The 19,255-nt window shown below is 37.6% G+C and overlaps 1 protein-coding gene across 1 annotated transcript in view; it reads right to left on the reverse strand.

Annotated features, from left to right (window-relative positions):
• The window catches only part of LOC106955771 (SH3 and multiple ankyrin repeat domains protein 3-like), an 87,050-nt gene extending 71,829 nt beyond the window's left edge, over window positions 1–15,221 (reverse strand). The window contains exon 1 of the mRNA XM_015046153.1: window positions 14,858–15,221. Coding sequence (XP_014901639.1) covers window positions 14,858–15,163 — 306 coding nt within the window. The 5' untranslated portion in view covers window positions 15,164–15,221. The remainder of the gene's footprint in view (window positions 1–14,857) is intronic.
• Window positions 15,222–19,255: the final 4,034 nt, after the last annotated feature.

Raw genomic sequence — 19,255 nt, forward strand, 5'->3', positions numbered from 1 at the left:
CGAACCCCTGGGGCTCGATCGAACCCAGGTTAAGAACCACTGCTCTAGAAGCTGCACAACAGCCCAACACAGAGAAAAATACTGGAGCTTAACAACAACTCAGTGCAAACGCTGTACTGTCTGCGATTGGCAGCGAAATTGACACTTTAGACAGATTCCGCTTCCTTTTACTTTATTCTCTGTTTTCTTAATTCTGAATGTCATCAGTCAGATGCTTTGGGGTGCACCAAAGAGCTCTGCATCCCATCCAGTTGCCAAGGAAACCTTCTGAAATAAAACGACTATCCAATAAGGCATGCTGGGTAACGCTTTTCAAGGCAATAATATTTTACTAACTTCTGAATGTGACGCACGTTTCTAATTGTATTTATCCATTAAGCAGCAAACCCACAGTTCACTAAATTCAATATGCCTTCTTTATTTATACAAACAAAAGCCTTAGTTTATGAAAGATGCAAGACTTGTCCTCGTTATTAAATCTAAATAATAGTTTATTCATACAAGGCATTCCCAAGATGGTTATGCAGGCTTAAATAAGTAAAATGTCCCTTAAAATTATTTTCTCATATGTGATAGCTTGAGACTTTTGGACCCCAGTCTAAAGAAATGGCATCTTTCACCCTTTCAATTTTGTGTTCATCATATTTTTTCAAAGCTTCTGCAGTCTGAACGGTGATGATACATTTTATCTGGCTATAATGTCATTGATGTGAGACATGCATCATAATTCTTCACCAGAAAAAGCCAGGCGCACTAAATCAAGACAAAAACAATGGCTGAAAATTATGATTATTAACCCGTTAGAGAAGTATGTCTGTGACGCACATCACAATCATAATCACACCACTCTTGGATCCGATTACACATCACATATCATAACATATATGTACATGACTAAACATTACAACCATCTTTGTAGTGTCTAGGTATGTTGCACTCCAGCAGAACACAAGTATCTATTGTTATTTATTTTAAACAAGCACTACCTCTCTCTGGCCAGATGTATCACTGCACAGTCCACAGGCCAGATGTGTCACTGCAGTGAAAAAGTCACTGCAGGACTTTTTCAGTTTTCTTATAAAAACATAAATAATATAAATCAATAAATGTCAGGCTTCAGTTGGTTGAACAATGTGGGTTGAGTATGCATTTGTGGTCACTGAGTATATAAATTACTAGATCCTTCTGGTTTCTAAACAGAGAACTGGGAAATTGTTTAGTTTGGTTTTATGGCATTCCCAGATGTAATTCCTAATTTTTGAAGTAAATATAGCACTTTTTTTATCACCAGAAATTACCTACATTCATTCTGAGGCAGTCAAAGTAGAACCAGTGTTAGTTGTAATATTTTAATAGTCAGAGTGCAACTTTTTCAATTCTGTCAGTAGCAATAATTACAAGAAATTCTCCTCCTTATAATTTCCAATCAGTCTCTGTACCTTTAATGTGGATTCTTTTCCTCAATCACCTGGTTCTGACACCTGGTTTTGTCAGAACCAGGTGTATTTTTGTTGAACTGATGTACTAATCACATCAGTGTATCTTTTAATAACTGCACATCATTTCCTATATTTGAGAAAATGTCCTAAAACGTTGATAAAAGCAGAGTATTTTTATGGTTCGTGTGGATGAACTGGGGCTGTCAATGTTTTAAAGAGTTTGCTCCTTCTAAACCAGCAGGCTATGTTCACTGGTGTTGACTCAATTCAGTGTAAATGAGAATAGTATCTTCTCTCTAAAGAGTTGATATCATTTTAAAATTCATCTCCAATATTTCAACAGGCACACAGATAAAATATGTTCTATTCCTCTGGCTTTTGGGCAAATTGATTTCAGCAAAAGCAGTCATCCATATAGCATTTCTTTCATCCCACCAATAATTCTTAACCAAAGGAGAAAGGTCAGTGGGATGGTGACAAACTTAAGCCAGAAACTCCACTCTTTAAACCTCTGAAGTAATACCAGCTCTCTGTCTTCATTTAGTCAGAGCCAACCAGTCAAGATCGCTGGTGGGACCCATTTTAAACCTGCTTCCTGTATTGCTTTTCAGTAGGAAATTAATAAAACCTTACTTCCTTTTTACAAGTTTCAACTTTGATTAGGCCTGTCATGATAACAAAATTTTGCCGAGCGATTAATTGTCTAAAAAATTATTGCGATAAATGATAATATTGTTTTGAGACCTTTTGACACTGATTTAATGGAAATGACTAATAATGCATGTGATTTCCTGCCATAGATAGATACACTTTATTTTCAAAAGAACACATAACACTGGAACTAATAAACTAAATAAATAAAACAACCAAAAACAAAAATAAAATGGATTCTCAGTCTCCATTAACAAAAAACGTACTTGAATAAAAGCTAAACAACATAAAGCCAAAGTGGAAATAAATACTGCATTCAACCAAAAGAGTGCAGATATGAAATCTGTATACTATATTGCCCTTCAGTAATCACGAGATTTAAATAGAGAAGATGGGCACATCCGACTACCTAATGCAATAGTTCACACTACACGATTTTTTGCCCCTATTTTCTCCTTATGACAATCTTAGATCGTTGGCCGATCCAATATTGTCGCTGGTGATTTCGTAACCGATCATCCTGTAGTGTGATGTAGATCGTCGTGGCCGCTCCGATCTAAATCAGGGGTTTTCCCCGCCTGGGAGCTTAACACAGCCTGTTGAATGTGACAGGTAGCCAATCAGAAAGCGTGGATTCTCCTCCGTGCTTTTTGAGGGGAAATTACGGAGGGGAATCCCAAACAGCTGACACAGCGCAACCTGAAGTCCAGCGGACATTGGAGATGATATGGAAACATCATTAATATTTATTCAACATTTCGTTCAGAGAATATAGAAATGACAAGGGGAGGGGAGTTAACTGGACTTGTAGCCATTATTTTGTGCCCATGTGGCTGGACACCACACGGCACGACGAACCCGATCGAACCGTTATACCTAGGATTTCTGTCAGGTTTTGAAAATGGGCCGACAGTCCGCCAACGACTCCTGTAGTGTGTGCTGGACATTACACTAAGGAAGAGCACCGGAGTTGAGCCTTTTTTTCATTCAGTGTCATCAACAGAAAGAAAAAAAGACAGGAAGAGACGATAAAGCCGATAATTAAAATGAGGTCGATAGGTTTAATTTATCGTGCGATTAATTGATTTATTGTTTCTCGCGACAGGCCTAACTTTGATCCCCATGGGGTAGCTCAGCCCCGATAATTTTGAATTGTAAAGTAAATGCGTCTCTCTGCTTCAGACAAAACACACACGAAACCACGTCATGAAAAGCTCAGTAATCTTTGTGTAACCCACACAGCATAATTGAGTCAGTCACTGAATCAAAGGTCAAACTCGTCATATTTTAAATCCCTCAAGTAACAACAGAAGATGGTATCTAAAATTTCAAAATGAGCAAGAGAAAAAGATTTCTTGAAAGCATTTCACTTCACCTTACTGCTTCTAAAAGTCGACATTAAATTATGAATACAACTGGACTAAGCCTCATTCCCTGACGTATTTCAACTTATTCTCTTAGATGTTCTATTATCTCCATGTCTCTCCCTAACAATTAATTAAATATGGAAGTCAGGCTCAGATGTACCTCAAACCACTGAGATGAGTCATTTTGACTCAATAAAACAATAGAAAATACTGTGAGTACAGCTATCACCTTACAGTAGGGATCAACTTACAAGGATCAAAATTGACTAAACAAAAATATTAATCTTTGCTGAGTGTCTGATGAATGATGTTTAATTTATGTAGACACAGATTTCAATGGTTTGACATGAATATTTGTAACCACCTCCTAACGGAGAAATGCAGTATGGTTAAATGAGTATCAAAAGATTAGAATTAGCTATAAACCACATTGCATACTTTGGCTGATGCAGTTTCTGAAACGACGAATAAGAATAAAAGAACGACAATAGGTGTTCACCCAACTCCAGAACATCAGGATTGGACTGGGGAGAATATTTTTTTTTTGGTTTGTTTTGTTTTCCAGAGGAATCCGAAGAGACTGATGTCGGTGATTGTTGTTGTATGAACATTAAGTTAGCCTTGGGAGAAATACTCAAGTAGAAACGTGAACAGAATAGGACTGTTTGCTGACATTAGTATTATAGTCACAGCAATTGCATAGTTCGGTACATTATTTGTGAGCTCAACAGATAACTACAGACTTATTATGCCCTTGGTCTGACACAAAACAGTCCCAAATATATGACAGTGAAATAACAAATCAACTGTGGAGCAAACTGGTAAATGCAAGAAATATCACGCCACAAATAAAACAAATAAATGGTTCATGCTGTCTGTTGTCCACTTTGTTTAGGGAAGGGAGTGTGTGTCATTGGATGCACTGTGAGAGTAATATATGTTTTGTCAGTAATCTTTCGAAATATCACATTTCTGTTTAAGTGGTTGTACCTGGTGCTTTTTGATGTCAACTAAAAGAATTGAAATATGACAGAGTATGGCCAACAATGGCGATTAAAAATCACAATTTTCTAAAATAAATATTTTTACCTTCTTTGGACAATTATGAACATGTCATACAATTCTGATCATTTCAACAGATAGGAATTTTATGTAGTCTTCAAAATAGCATTACTTGCAAAGGATGCAAGCATGTAATCAATCTTTTAGTTTGATAGAAAAGTGAAAAACGTGAGGCTCTTAGCATTATTTTATGAATACAAGAAAAACATAACAGACAACACTTTAGAAGAATTTAGTTGTGTCAACATATTTCCATCCACAAAATAATGTGCATGCATATGATGAATAAAATTACGTATTTGCATCTACCTCGCTCTAACTTTTTCTTTTTGTATGCGTCAATGTACAAAATCACAAGCTACACACAACAAATGACGATTAAAGTCATCTTTCAGATTGCTTTTGACAGGCGGGACCAAACATGCCGAAAAGCTTTACAGTTAACGTCAGTCACTATGAGACTTCAACACTTGTAGAGAAAAAAAATGACATCTTGAACACTGTGCCTCAATAATAAAACAATAAGCCTATCCAACACAAGAAAAGAGAACCCTACTCTTGTCTCTGAAAAGAATAGTGTTTGATATGCTATTGTGGTAATTTCTGACTAACAGGTGTGAGAATGTTCTGTAGCCGAACGGAAAGCTTTGCTAACGGGATGTGTTAGCTGTTGATGACTTTGAGCTAATGATAACGGATTCATTTCACAGTGAGTGAAACTGTGAAGAGTAATGTTCCTTGTTGCCAAGTGAAATTGCTGTAAATCATAACTTTAGAGTTGAAATCCAGATGTTTGGATACACGGTAAAATCAGATGCCTCACCTCTTTTTCTCACCGACAGTTACTTAGGATTACCAACATTTCTATCAGCTAAATGCCACAATAATGGAAAGAAAAGAGAAAAAAGTCAAACTTCTTCAAGTTGAGAAATTTGCATGAATGTCTTTAGTGTTTGTTCGAATTATGTTTTACTGTATATGATTTAGGTCAAGTGGTTTGGGTATCCTGCTATAAGCTTCTCACAATAGTTCTGAAATGTTGGCCCACTCCTGTCATCACTGGTGTAACTGGGCCAAGTTTGTGGGCCACTTTGCTCACACACTTTGCTCTCTGTTTGACATCAAACAGTGATACTATCATCTCCTGCTCGATTGTTCTTAGCATGCCTTAGACTGCACTACTTTTATCCAAGAACATCATGTATGAGATCCTATATGAAAATCTACATCATAAGAGGTGTTTGGTCAGCAACAAACAAAATATTTCGAACAGACATTATTATACTGAACGGGTCAGTGGCAGTGGGCTCATATTACTGTCTCAATATATTCCCAGGACTTCAAAAGGAAAACAATAAAAGGGAGAACAGAAGGGACAAGACAGATGCTATGGGCCTGTATTTGAGAAATTACATATACTGAATTAGCTTTCCTAAGGTAAACACTGATGTATAATAACAGTAATATGTTTTTTCTTATATGATCTTTCTGGGTCATATTTCTAATCTGCTCTAATAAAATCCATCCATTTTCTATATCCACTTAATCCCTGTGGTATAGGTGCCCAAATCTAGTCCTCAAGAGCAAACAATCCTGCAACATTTAGATGCATCCCTGCTAAAACAAACTTTTAGATATGGCTGAATTCCCTCCTCAGCAAGCCATTCAGCTCGGCCTGGTAACAAGTGATTCGTTTGATTTAGGTGTGTTGGAGAAGAGTGAGTAGATCTCACTTATGCTTTTATAAAAAAAACCCTGTGGGTGAAAATTGCAAAATATAGAGTTCTGCAATCCTTTTGATTTATTTGCACAAGCTGCACTTTAATTTTTAGCAAGCAAAGGCTGACAATTTTTGTTGATGGTCTTTCCGCAGGAAAGAAACAATCAGATTGATGGAATATCACAAAAATATTTGGACACCAACCTAAATCACATACAGATTTAGGTCTTTGCCAGATGTAACTACTGATCTGTTTCTGCCATTGTGTCCTTGGACAAGACTCTTCACCCGCCTTGCCTCCTGGTGGTTTATTTATTAGCTTAATAAATAAAGCTAATGAAGTTACATTATGCTGTCTCTTTAAGGGGTTATAGACAAATTGAGCAGAAACAGAGATGAGGGCGAAACAAAATCAGAATATGAGAAACGTGTTTTAGAAAAGGGTCATAGCTTTCTATTCTTTGTCTTTCTCTAGTTGGGTCCTGTAGCCAGATGGAGCTGAATATGCTAGTCATGTCTTGTGTCCTCTTGCCAATATGAATGAAGTTAAAAATAGAAGCGCAGAGGTATACGTTTTTTTTTTCTCCAGAAAGATTTCCACAACTCACAGATATAACAATGCATGTGTCAATCAATCTCTGTGAAGACTATATGTATGTCAGTGAACTGTCAGACCACTGTGTGCAAGCATCAACTCAGAATCAGGGAAAGCAGAATAAAAGACACTTTTAAGGAAGCCTGTACACAGTGTATACACAAAAGGAAAATAACTCTCAGAAAATTATTAATTGAATAAAAAAAAATGACAACAATCGCAGAAAAAGCATGAAACTTGATAAGGAAATGTAAAAAATGTTCTTAGACGTTGATGGCCAAAATCTTGAACAGGCCTCTACATACAAGGTTTTTCTTTCATTTGCAGACATGGCTCAACCAAATCTAAATCATTATAAAAGATCTTGGTCATGGCATTCATGATGAACTGATATTGGGTTTTCTAAGTCGTCGGCCAACTCAGATCCAACTCACCAACACCTATTCCAGCTCAGACTAATTACTAAGGCCTGTGGAAAAAGTTAATCTATTAGCTTAATAATAAAGCCATCCATGCATTATCCAGAACACTCATCCCCAGTGAGGTCACCAGGGGTGCTGATGCCTAAATCAACGGGCGAGAGGCGCAGTGTAACCTGGACAGGTTGCCAGTCCATTGCAGAGCTTTATTATCCAAATGACTTCATTATTCAGACTGGCTTTTAACTCGTTTTTAGCTGTGTAATGTTAAATATAGATTGTTTTTATCTTGTATTACGGCGGTTGCCATCAAGCGTGAGTGATGATTAACAATAGTTTTACAATGCTTTTTCAAATTTTTTAAAATTTATGCAACATTTAGTTGTTTTCTTTTTTATCACAAACAGTCCATTTAGGGTCTTGTACTAGTGTTTCAGTTTTATCCAGGTTTAGACTTTGACTAAGCCACCCCAAAACATTTTTGTGAGGGTTTGTAAACTTGCTATTGTGCTGTATCACTTAACTGAACATGTAGTTTAAGGTTAGCACCTCATGGCTACACAGTCACCCTCGACGTCCAGGTCACTCTAAACATCCCCAGAACATCGCACCACCACCTAGTCAGTTCCCCAAATGTTAGGGAAATTACAATTACAAGATAATTTTGCTTTCTATACATTTTCTGATAAAAAGCAAGATATGCTAAATATTAGTTTCATAAAGCTTAGTCAGTTACAACTATGAAAAATTTGTCATTCTTCTTGTCAAAGGAACTTTTATGCTCTATCTATTCCTCAATCGTTTAATAACTCGGTGAAGAAAGCAAGCATCAGTAACAGGCCAAGATGGAAAGAACATTCAGCAACGTACAGCGAAGAGCAGAGCAGATTCATTAGAATATATCTAGATACTAGTTACTGATTCTTGCATCAGCTGGGAAAATCTTTGCAGCTCTGCTATGTTACATTTTGTTCCGATAGGCAAATTTTCTCAGAGAACATCAGTAACATTAACATAAAATATACGCCTCTTTAAAAGATTCAGTTATTGGTTCAAACCATTTTCTTAATCAAATTGTCCACATGTATTGATTTTGATTAAACAAAGTCTGAACAACTGGGACTAGGTAGCCCAGCTGATTGACTGGTTCCCCCCATTGCAGTATCTTTTGACTGAAGCTTCAATCTATGTATTTGAGGTCCTACTCTCTCTTCTAACCTTTTTGACAATATCTGCTTAATGTAAAGGCCACTTAAGAAAACTGAACATTAAAGCAAGAAAAAACATAATTACCAGGAAAAGTGACATTTGGACCAAAAGAAAAGTTGGTCAACAAATAGGGTTAATGTCAGTCAGTCTAGAAACCAAAGAGGAGTAATTACTTCACATCAGACAGAAGCAAGAAGCTAAGAGAGAGCAAAACTGTATTTTAGTCCATTTTGGTTTCAATTCATCTGCCATTATATAAAACCATTATTTAAAACTTTAGGAAGCGTTAAACTCCATCAGCAAAAAAACAGATTTAAAAAATGTACACACACAGTAAGTGACATGTTGCACTTTATGGACTGTTTTTGTTTTGTTTTGTTGTTTTTTTTAGTCCATAAAACTCTTTAATCAGAGTGCACAGTTCTGATGAATGTCTGAAATAACTCATTATATTTTCACAGAGGAAAATACTACAGTATCACTAACATGTACAACTTTGCTCCCTTCGTCCTTAAAAAAAAAACGATAATATGTTTGCTTCTGTATTATGAAGCAATACAACTATTCTTTTAAACACTCCCATCTGAATTAATTATACAATTACACATAACCTGCAGCCTTCATACCATGACTGTCAGTGTTGTTGGTTTTCTATTATTCTCATTAAATTGTTTGACATACAGTAATCTAATTTCTAACAAGAACAGGAATATTGAGTGATGCTGGACTGCCCTTATTTTTAACACGACTACATCCGGAGAATTTCTCGCCAAGTTAAAACTGTCTGATTTGAACACAAGCCATGAGGATGATAGGTTGTTTCGGGATGGCATATATATTGTCGCAAATATGTAGATGTGTTTGTTGGAAAGACTGACTCACCCAAAAAGACGGGAGGAAAAATAAGAGATCTGAATGCCCTTTGGTGGATTTTCTTAGAAGTCAGAGCACTGTACACTGTGGTGTTGTAACATTACAGATTTTTTCTTGAGTATTTTTTGTTCCTTTTCCTAAAAACATTTAAATAAAGTCGTGCTTACTTGTTTACTAATAAAACAATTACATTTAATCTGTTACATTTGCCTCAGTAACCTTTTTTTTAAAGAAAAGTACTCTGATTAAAAGTTTTGCTGCACCAAACATTTCTACTTTTATTTACATTTATTTTTGAAGTGACACTAATCTTACTTGAATATAATGTCTTTCCTCTCTTCCCTCCTCCATTTACTCCACTGAATGAAAAACAAAAATATATATTTAAAAAAAAAATCCACCACATGGAAACAGACCTACACAATATGTTATGGCTCCTAATGAATGTGTTTAAGTGATGGCTTAAATTCTTTTCATTTCCATTTTCTGCAAAATGAGAGGAAATCCTTAAAATCACCAACATTGGGGCTGTACAATTAAAAAAATATGAAATTGCAGTAAAGCATATAATGTCTAAAAAGAAAAAAAAAGCGTGAATTGATAACTTTGCATTCCAAAGATGTGAAATTGTCCTCACCAACTATTGTAATTTCTTTTTTACGATAAAATGCCAAAATTACTCAGCATAACAGAACTGTGGGGCTTTCAAATAGTTAAAGCAAGCAATTTTCCACACAATAAACCTGAATCACAGAACCCACAAACTCAAAGGTCCACAATAAGAGTAATCAGACATGCAGCTTTTCCATTTTTGAGTCTTTCATCTTGTTGACTAATGTGCAGATTACGTTGTTGTACCAAACCTCTAAGAGCAAAAGAAAAGTTGTGAATAAATAAAAATTTGAAATCTCCTATAAGAAGCAACAATCTGAAGGGAAAAAAAAACAAGCGTATGAATTAAAGAAGGTAGAGAGATATTTGAGGCAGTCTATTTATGACACCTTTGCTCTGTAAAGAGATAAATAGCACCCATTAGCAGTATTGGGAATCCATCTCTTTTTGCTTCCGTAAAAGAAGAAAGTGTTTCATTGATGCAGGATATGGTGAATGATAAACAATACCTATTATCTCAAAAAAGCCAAATCTTTAGTAGACTGTACAACACTCTGCCTGGGAAAACAGATTTCAGCAGTGAATGAGATCATACTGCTTCCTTCAGCTCTCGACACAATATTTTCACTAAAACCTTAGTAACTACTCATTTCACTTATTAGTTTCAAATCATGGAGGGTACAGCATTTTCATAAAATTAATTCTCGGTATGAAATTTCAATGGCTTTACAGCTTCTCGTCCCCTGCTAACTCCACATTTTCCGTTTTATTGCATTACAACCTGAGAGAATGCTACATCTACAAACTTATGAACATTTTAAATTTGATAAATCTGAAAACATATAAAAATTAGCCAAAGACTTTAATCTTTTTTATTGCAGGTTTGGCAATGCAGCTTGATCTAGGAACACATTTTTGCAATGATGACACATTTATAACAGGTTTGCTGAAGCAGGACGGTTGTTACAGTAAAGGAACAGCCCAGAGATTGAGGGAAAAGCCGTAAGAGGATATTGCCATTCCACATATTGCATCCACCCTACATGAGTCCTCACTCTTTCCTTCTTTCCTGCTGAAAAGGTAAAATGTTTCCCACTGTGATCCTTGCATGACGCTTCATTCTTCAGATCCAGACTTGAAACGCAGCAGGCGATATGTAATCCTACTCAGGCAGACTGTCCTAGAGTAATCCCCTTTTCACTCAGTGTATACAGAAGTCACTTTTGACTGCTGCATAAAAAATTCAAAGTCTCAAAATCTAGCCATCTGTCATCTGCCGCTATGTTTATCTGTCAGATTTCCAGGCGCTTGCTCTGTTTGCCTGTCGATCACAACTTCACACCATATGTGTTCTCAACATTTAGAAATTTCCTGGATAAAATGTCACGACTTGAGAGCAAGGCTAATGAACTGTTGAGCATCTTTGAATTACGTAAGAACATTAAGGTAAGTCCCCTGGAAATGAGATTAGGATTTATGTGCGTGTGTGCGTGTTTGAGCGGCGGCGTGTGCGCGCAGGGGTTTTGAACTAGAATGAAAAACTATTTTGCTCACAGAAGGCTACTATGCAGTACCTTCAGGGAATTCTCAGCTTTCTCTTCAAATGCCCTCCTTTTATTTCCTGTCTTTATTTTGGGCTTGCAGAGCTGGAGCCTCACTAAGACACAATGGGTCATTTCAGCCAACCACAATGAGCTAATAAACAATAACAAAACACATTACCAGCATCTTGCATTTTGCCTAACATGTCTTGTGGAAGAATAAAAAGGACACCTAAAGTAAACTCAAAAAGCCTCTATATGCACTGTAGCACAGCAGATAAGGGCAGGATCAACATTTTGGGAATCAAAAATTTAGGATCCCATTTATGGTGATGTAAAATGAGAGGATGACAGATTATAGCATAAATGTGATTTTAAAAAAGCTACTTCTGTATCACAGATATGAACATGATATAATGCAATCCTATTTGTGCTACAAGACCATGGATGGTACAAGGTACAAGATAGCAACAACAGCAATATTCAAGACCCAAGAACAGAGAATCACAACACACCTATTCGCCATAACTTTATGACCACTTGGCTAATAGCTCTTTGGCATGGACTCCACTAAAATCCAGAAGGTGTGCTGTGGTTTTTAGCATCAAGTTGTTAGCAACATGTAGGGCTGGACAATATGGCTGAAAATCTTCCCATGATACAAATGTTTCATATTAGTCAATATCCATAATTATTTGTTGGTTTTTTGTTTTAGATATCTGAAATGTGGCCAAACTGGTGGCTTGGTATTTTCTGTTTTATCCACAATTTCTTCTCAAGCTGTTGTACTCGTCTTGCCCTTTCACTCCGCCATTTTTAAGCAGCTATGAGGCACGGTAGCAAAACCTGAAACTGCTACTGCACACGTCATTCAACAAGGTAACCAACAGCTTGGTTAGCTAGCTGTCGGAGGATTAGTGGCTGAAGACTTTTTCTCTGCCTACAGCCCCCAAAATGTTGTTTGGTTCTGGCTCGAATTCCAGTGAAATTATTGAAAATTTTATCTAACGTATTTTCTATTGATATTGATCAGGTGTTTATCAAACAAAACATATGATTGTTGATTTATTGGATCATGCAATCAGTTGCATTTCCTTTGGCAAAAAGCTTCTCACCAATTGTGACAATAGACCAAACTTGGCAGCACTGTGTCACAGCTAGAATCAAACTGGTGTCATGTATGTTATCTACACTGAATTTGGATTGAATTGACTATGCAATTCTGTAAATAAACTACGTATTTTTGTCTTGGAAAAAGCTTTAAGCTGATATTTGTTTTCAGCTGGCGTTACATAAATTAACTGAATTGAAAAAGACTGAATATGTGGAATGTTGCACTTGTGCTCCTCAAATCATTACTGAATATTTTTTTTGATTTGCAGAGAGAAGATTATCCTCCTACAAGAGGCTATGGACTTCAGGCTACAATGTTTTCACGGAAATGCTGATAGCCACAATAACATTCAAATGCATAGCGGGACCAAATATTTCCCAGCAAAGCATAACATAAATTATGACACAACTTGTCTTCTTCCTAAAGTATATTTTGGGAACTTCTCACTTGGAGGAGAGCATAGGGCAGGCCTTGATCTTGCTGGAGGTACTTGCATCCTTTCTGGCCTGGGAGCACCTCTGGATCCCTAAGAATGTGCTAAAAGGTGTCTTTAGTGAAAGAGATGTTTGGGTTTTTCATCTGGACTTTTTAATCTCATAAGTGAAAATTGATGTTTGGATGGATGGGTACTGGGAGCCATGTGTTACCTTGAAAAGTGACACTTGATACACCCAGTCATCTATGCAATGTAAAAGTAAACATGATACATCAGAACAGCTTCACCATCATGGCAGCATGGCCCAGTTGTGATACTAACCTGCCCACTGTTGGCACTTTGGGTGTTTGACAGAGCTTAGTGTGGCCACAGCAGCTTGTCTGCTTTCTTTACAATGCCATACAACCTGCAACGTGCCGTTTTCTGACACCTTACTATGTGACAGTCATTCAGATGTCAGAACCATCGACTTCTGCAGCAATTTCTACAACAACAGAATCTGTTGGTGTGCATCAAGTGGTCCGGCTTCGGCTCCTCACGTGGAAGATGACCCTGTCTCTAGTTCACCGCCGTTCCATCGTTGGACCACTTTTAACCAACCTGCAGAATGAAAATGGCTGAGAAGAGCTTGGAGATTATCTAAGCCAATCGTTTAGCCATCAAAATGTGGCCCTTGTGAAACTCATTTGAACTTTACCCTGCTAATGTTCCTACCTCTAACATGTCAGCTCAGAATAAAAATATTAATGTGCTTATAAATCATAATATATCCCACTCCAAAAGAGGTGCTAAGATGAAAAATATAACCATTGGTCTTTATCCCATATGTCAGTGGTGATAGTCATACGCCTAATGGTAAACTGAAAAAAAGAAATCCTTTTCTGCCAATTCAGTATTTTTAGCAGATTTTTAAAAGACTAAATGACTTTCTAACTAGAGAAAGAAAAACACAAAATGGTATGTATTGTTCTTCCAAGAATAATCATCACTCAATGAATATAAATTAGGGTAGATGAAAACTAATTAATGATCTGGACATTTATCCTGATTGATTGCACCTTCTGCAGCACCTTCTGCACCAACCACAAGCTGACAGAGACTTTTGGTCACGGTGAATGTGTTAAGAGATGGGGAGTGCATACCAAATTCTAGGCTAGATAAAATAACGGCAGGGAGCAACCAATCTCACAGTCTAATGGTTGTGCTTTTTTTTCTTTAGTAGATGCCAAACACCTAGGCACAAGCTACCTCTTCAGGTAAATTGCTGCTTGATTAAGAAGACTAATATTGAACCTATTTTCTCTGTCCTGACGTGGAGCAATAGCAGAAACAAGAAGACAGGTCTGAGGTAAAGTTTTACAGCCCGTGTTCATGACTATAGTGATTTTTTTTTTTAAATCCTGTATATATTAGCCTGCTTTACCCCCAATGCATTTTTTCTCCCGTCTCACTTTCACCCTAAGAGACAAGTTGTCAAAGTCGGCTGAAGCCCAGTTTATAAAGAGGCACCTTTATTAGTGAGGAGCCCGTTGGACAGGCGGGAGGAGTGGAGGGGTGGAACCCCAAGAAGCCAGCAGGCAAGCAAAGCTACAAAGTCTGAATACTGAAAACAAGATGAGAGAGAGAGAGAGAACCAGACTGAAAACAGAGGGAAAAAATAGCACAAAAAGATAAAATGGAAAGACAAAGAAAAAGATAATTATCTCCAATCCACCAAGCATAGAACACAGGTTAAAAGCAGCCTGACAGCAAAGAAGGGGGAGAGGCACCTTCCCTCTCTTTTACGCTCTCCAGCAGTGGCAACAGAGAAAGCTCTTACCGTCTGTTGTAGGTCTGGGATTCCAATGCGGATGACCACAGTGTTGCCTGTTGGCTCCTCCATGGGTGCTCCTGCACTGTTGCTGTGCTCTCCACCGGGACCGAAAGCCGGAACAGCGTGAGGAACGGGGACGCTGCTCTCCTCTTCCCGGGAGCTGCTGCTGTCAGTGCTGGCCCCCTGGCTGCCGTTTGCTGCGTGTGTGTAAGGGTGCGTGTGCGTGCGTGAGTGTGTGTGTGTGCGCTGCTGCTGGTCCTGCCGTGGAGAGCTGGGTGGCTCATGTTTGCCGGCTGCCGGACGCAGAGGCATGCTCCGTGTTGGGGGCTCAGTCTATGTCTCTCTCTCTCTCTCTCTCTCTCTCTCTCTCTCTCTCTCTCTGTCTCTGCACACACACACGCATGCACGCACACTTAACTCACGCGGGCACACGCATACACCAGTGGGTCTTGTTCACACTACACGCACACGCCGTTTGCAGCACGCATCACTCGCCTGGGAAAGAAAAAGAGGGAGGGAGAGAAAGGCTGGTAAGGAGGGAAGCAGAATGGGAATGGGCAAAAGAGGAGGGGGGTAAATGGAGATTACAGAGAGAAAGAGGGCGAAAAAACGCAAAAAATAAGATAAGTACAAAGGAATCCTGACAATACCTTTTGAAATAATACACAATCTAAGACATTTTCTGTAGTAAGATGACAAGTAGCTTATCTGTAAACGTGAGAAACAAACAATAACTCAAATTATTAGCAAGAAAAAAAACTAAATGTGTGCTTTCTTCAGAAAATTGAGTTCGAACATGACATGTTTCATTTGTTTCAGCCCTCATTTGCAAGTGTGCTTAAGTAATGTTGCCGTCACAACACTGCTTTCTGAAAACAAATTCTGCACAAGTTATTGCTGCCCTTACACACAAATGAATGCTGTTGCTGTCACATGCTACTGCTGTTGCTGTAGTGGACCAACGCTGTGGTGGTATTAGGGCAGCACAAGTGTGTTTGTGTTGGTGGAGGGAGGTGGGGTGTGTTTGTTCAATCGATGCAGTGCAGGATTTGGCCTTCATGCTTCACATTATCTGTGGGTGGTGTCACTGATCAAAAGCCTCCCAGGAAAAAAAAAGAACCAGACAAATTGCCATAAATGCAGATAAAATTTCCAAAGGATTTTTTTTTCTTTCTTTCTTTATCCTAGTGTATAGCAGGAGGGGTGGTTTTTATTTAGTTTCATCATGCAGACCTTGTCAAGCCATGAAACAATGTTGCAGACAGCAAAAACCTTTTCTGCTAAATAATTATTTTTGATTAGTAGGAGACATCTACACAGAATTACTCAACAAGAATCTCTATCTTGGCCAAATTAAAAACTTACCAAAGTGCACCAGCTAACAATTTTGTTTTCACGTGCCATGTTGTACATTTGTAACTTGTCAATACGTGTAACTTTTAACAGAGTTAGCTTTCAGAAGACGAGGCGATTAGCCTTACTTAATTTAGAAGAGACTGTCAAACCATAGCAGAGTAACAGATTAAATGAATAGGATGAAAAGCTTGACAAATCTGGTCTTATGAAATCTGACAAAATCTAAGAACACTGAAATGCGCCATGTTACTTCTCTGAAGTAAACTGCTGAGGAACAATAACTCTACTTCAACCTGTCCTCAAAATGTTCTTCTCTAGAACTCATGATTAAAGTTGAAGATGGAACACAGAATGACCGATAAATTTACAGCTTTTTTTTCTTTAATTTTACATTTTCTCTTCACAAAAAAACAGAGCAACACCTGCATGACAACATATGAGGCTCCAATCTGCCTATACTGCACAATACCACCACAGGAATGAGACATCATGGTACTTGAGCTACGCCAAAGTGAAAACCATGGCCTCCAATTTAGTTGTGCAGACGCCAACTTTAGATGTCTCACGCTCAGAAGCAAACATTTCCCGTGATTCTAGGAGATCGTGGCTTGAAGACACTTTTAGAACATGATCTACGAAAAGTGAAAGATGAGAACTCAAGGTTTCTAGATCTTCTTCATAATTACCATTGCGGGCCAATTCATTAACAGCAGAAACAGGACAAGGGACTAGAAGCAGACCTACCTGTGTCCAGCACTCACTGAACTTAACCTTGACTTTCTGTCAACAATGTAAACATGACTCTTTTTTTGGACATGCAAGGACTACATAACCAAATAAAGGAGTCAGCGTTTCCAGTGTTTGCAAAATCCTAGAGCAACACCTGTAGGAGAGTCTCAAAATACTTTTGAAACACATTGGAAAATGTGCTCATGCTACAAATTTGTAGTTATATATTAGAGGGCATTGTTCTTTTGTGCTTTTGATACAAATATAGATGCAATAAAGATAAAAGTGTGACCTCATATCACTTATTGCAAACACGTTACAAGTTGACAGTGTTGGAAGTTGCAGTTAAAGCACTACTCAAAGGGACACTGAAGTCAGAAACACTGTAACCATTTAACTTCCTACAGTCAAAGTTCTCATAGCCACGTTTATATACTAAGTTTCCAAAATGCTTAAACGTGATTGTGAATGAAACACAATCCGTATAAACAGGACTGTGTCGTCAAAGGTAATGTGGCTAGTCTGAAGTTTGTATGACTGATGGTGGTGTCTTCCTTTACAAGGAGACAAATACCAAAATCTCCAAAATGACCTCAGCAGACTAAAACAAATGATACTGTAGTCATCAAGTTTTATTTCACTTTACACTGACATGTAAGCTGTACATGTTTGTTTGTAAAAGTCCCTGAATAAAATCTATTAATAAAGTAAAAGAAGTTAGATTAAATGTCACCGTAAAGACAAAGCCCTAACCAAACAAAAGATGTGGGTATTTGAACATTACCCATAACTCCAAAGCCCAAAACGTAACTACACCAAACCCAGAACCAGAACCAAAAGAAGCAGTTCCACCAATCCTCAGCTGAACCAGCAGAACAAGTTCTGTGGTCAGAACCAGATGGTCCATCCATATTTGCCCCTGATACGGAAGGTATGAATATTAAAACAGGCACAGTCCTACTAATTATGCCAAGTGTAAAGCTTCATGATGCCTTCTTAGATTTTCTGTCACTTCATTAAGTACTATTAGTTCCACATTTAACAAGGAATCTCTGATCTGAAATAATTTTAAATTATTTTTTGTCAATGTACAATACAAAAACAATGTTTCTTACATATGTTTCCTTTCAGGAGCACCACATCTAAAATACTAAAGTTTAAAATCACAACATACACCCGTTGAAAAATTTGGGGTGCATTTAAACCAAGTCTCTTGAGCTTTACAGGCTTGCATGCGAGCCCTCGGTCACTGCTGGACACTTTAGAGCATCTACCTAATCCCATTAATTCTAAAGTAAGAGCATGACAGGTACCTGTAATACATAAGAGGATTAGCCTGGTAACTATTTCTAGGTGACTTTGACCAGCCACACAAGTTAACATCAAAAAACTCACATTTCACATTTTGAACTCAGAATAATTTCAGGCATATCTCCTTCTAAATATGGTTTGTTATCTATAAGATATGCAATTGGCAGTTTTGATTTTGTTATATATATACATATACATACATACATATATATATATATATATATATATATATATATATATATATATATATATATATATATATATATATATATATATATATATATATATATGTATTTTATTGTTGTCAGGGACAATTAGGTCTAAACTAACATCAGAACAAAATTGGTACTGGTAAAACTATCGCAAAATGCATTGCATTAATCTTTTTTGTTTTTTTTACGTAACTCCCAGGAGAAGCAGTGTCCCAGAAGGGAAACGCTGTCATGTCATAAGGACTATATAATTAACGCAAAAATAATTTATTCCTCTTTCCAACAGACAACTGCATTGGGGTGACATGTACAAGTGTGAAATCCTCTTCCTTAATGGCCATGTAAAGACATTCCATCTTTGAAGAGATGCAGTGAGATCCTACAGAAAATAAATCATAAAAGCATTCTGGATTCGCCAAGAAAAGACACTGTCTGTCTGATCACATTAATGAAGCGATTTTCCCTCCACTGTCCTGAGAGAAGACAAACCACACTTCTGCAGCTCGCTGCCTCACAACATGCTGCCTCATGTGTGCCAGTCTGAGCAGACGCTTCCCTAACCGGCACACCGAGAGGGGCCGCTGAAACCGTTTCTTTGCTCATCCGACCAACAGCATGTATAAATGTGCTAAGTTAAATCCTTTTCTCAACTGCTAATGGTAAAAGTGAAATGCTCTGTCCAAGCTAAAGGTATTGTGCTGTAGTTTACGACATAGCTTTTTCTGTTCATTCTTGGTTTAGCCATAGAAAATTGCCGTTGCTCATAAACAATTGCTGACGTTGTTAACGGTACGCA

Source organism: Poecilia latipinna, unplaced genomic scaffold (genome assembly GCF_001443285.1).
Source record: "Poecilia latipinna isolate Pla-1442-1.1 unplaced genomic scaffold, P_latipinna-1.0 Scaffold766, whole genome shotgun sequence".
Classification (NCBI taxonomy): Eukaryota; Metazoa; Chordata; class Actinopteri; order Cyprinodontiformes; family Poeciliidae; genus Poecilia; species Poecilia latipinna.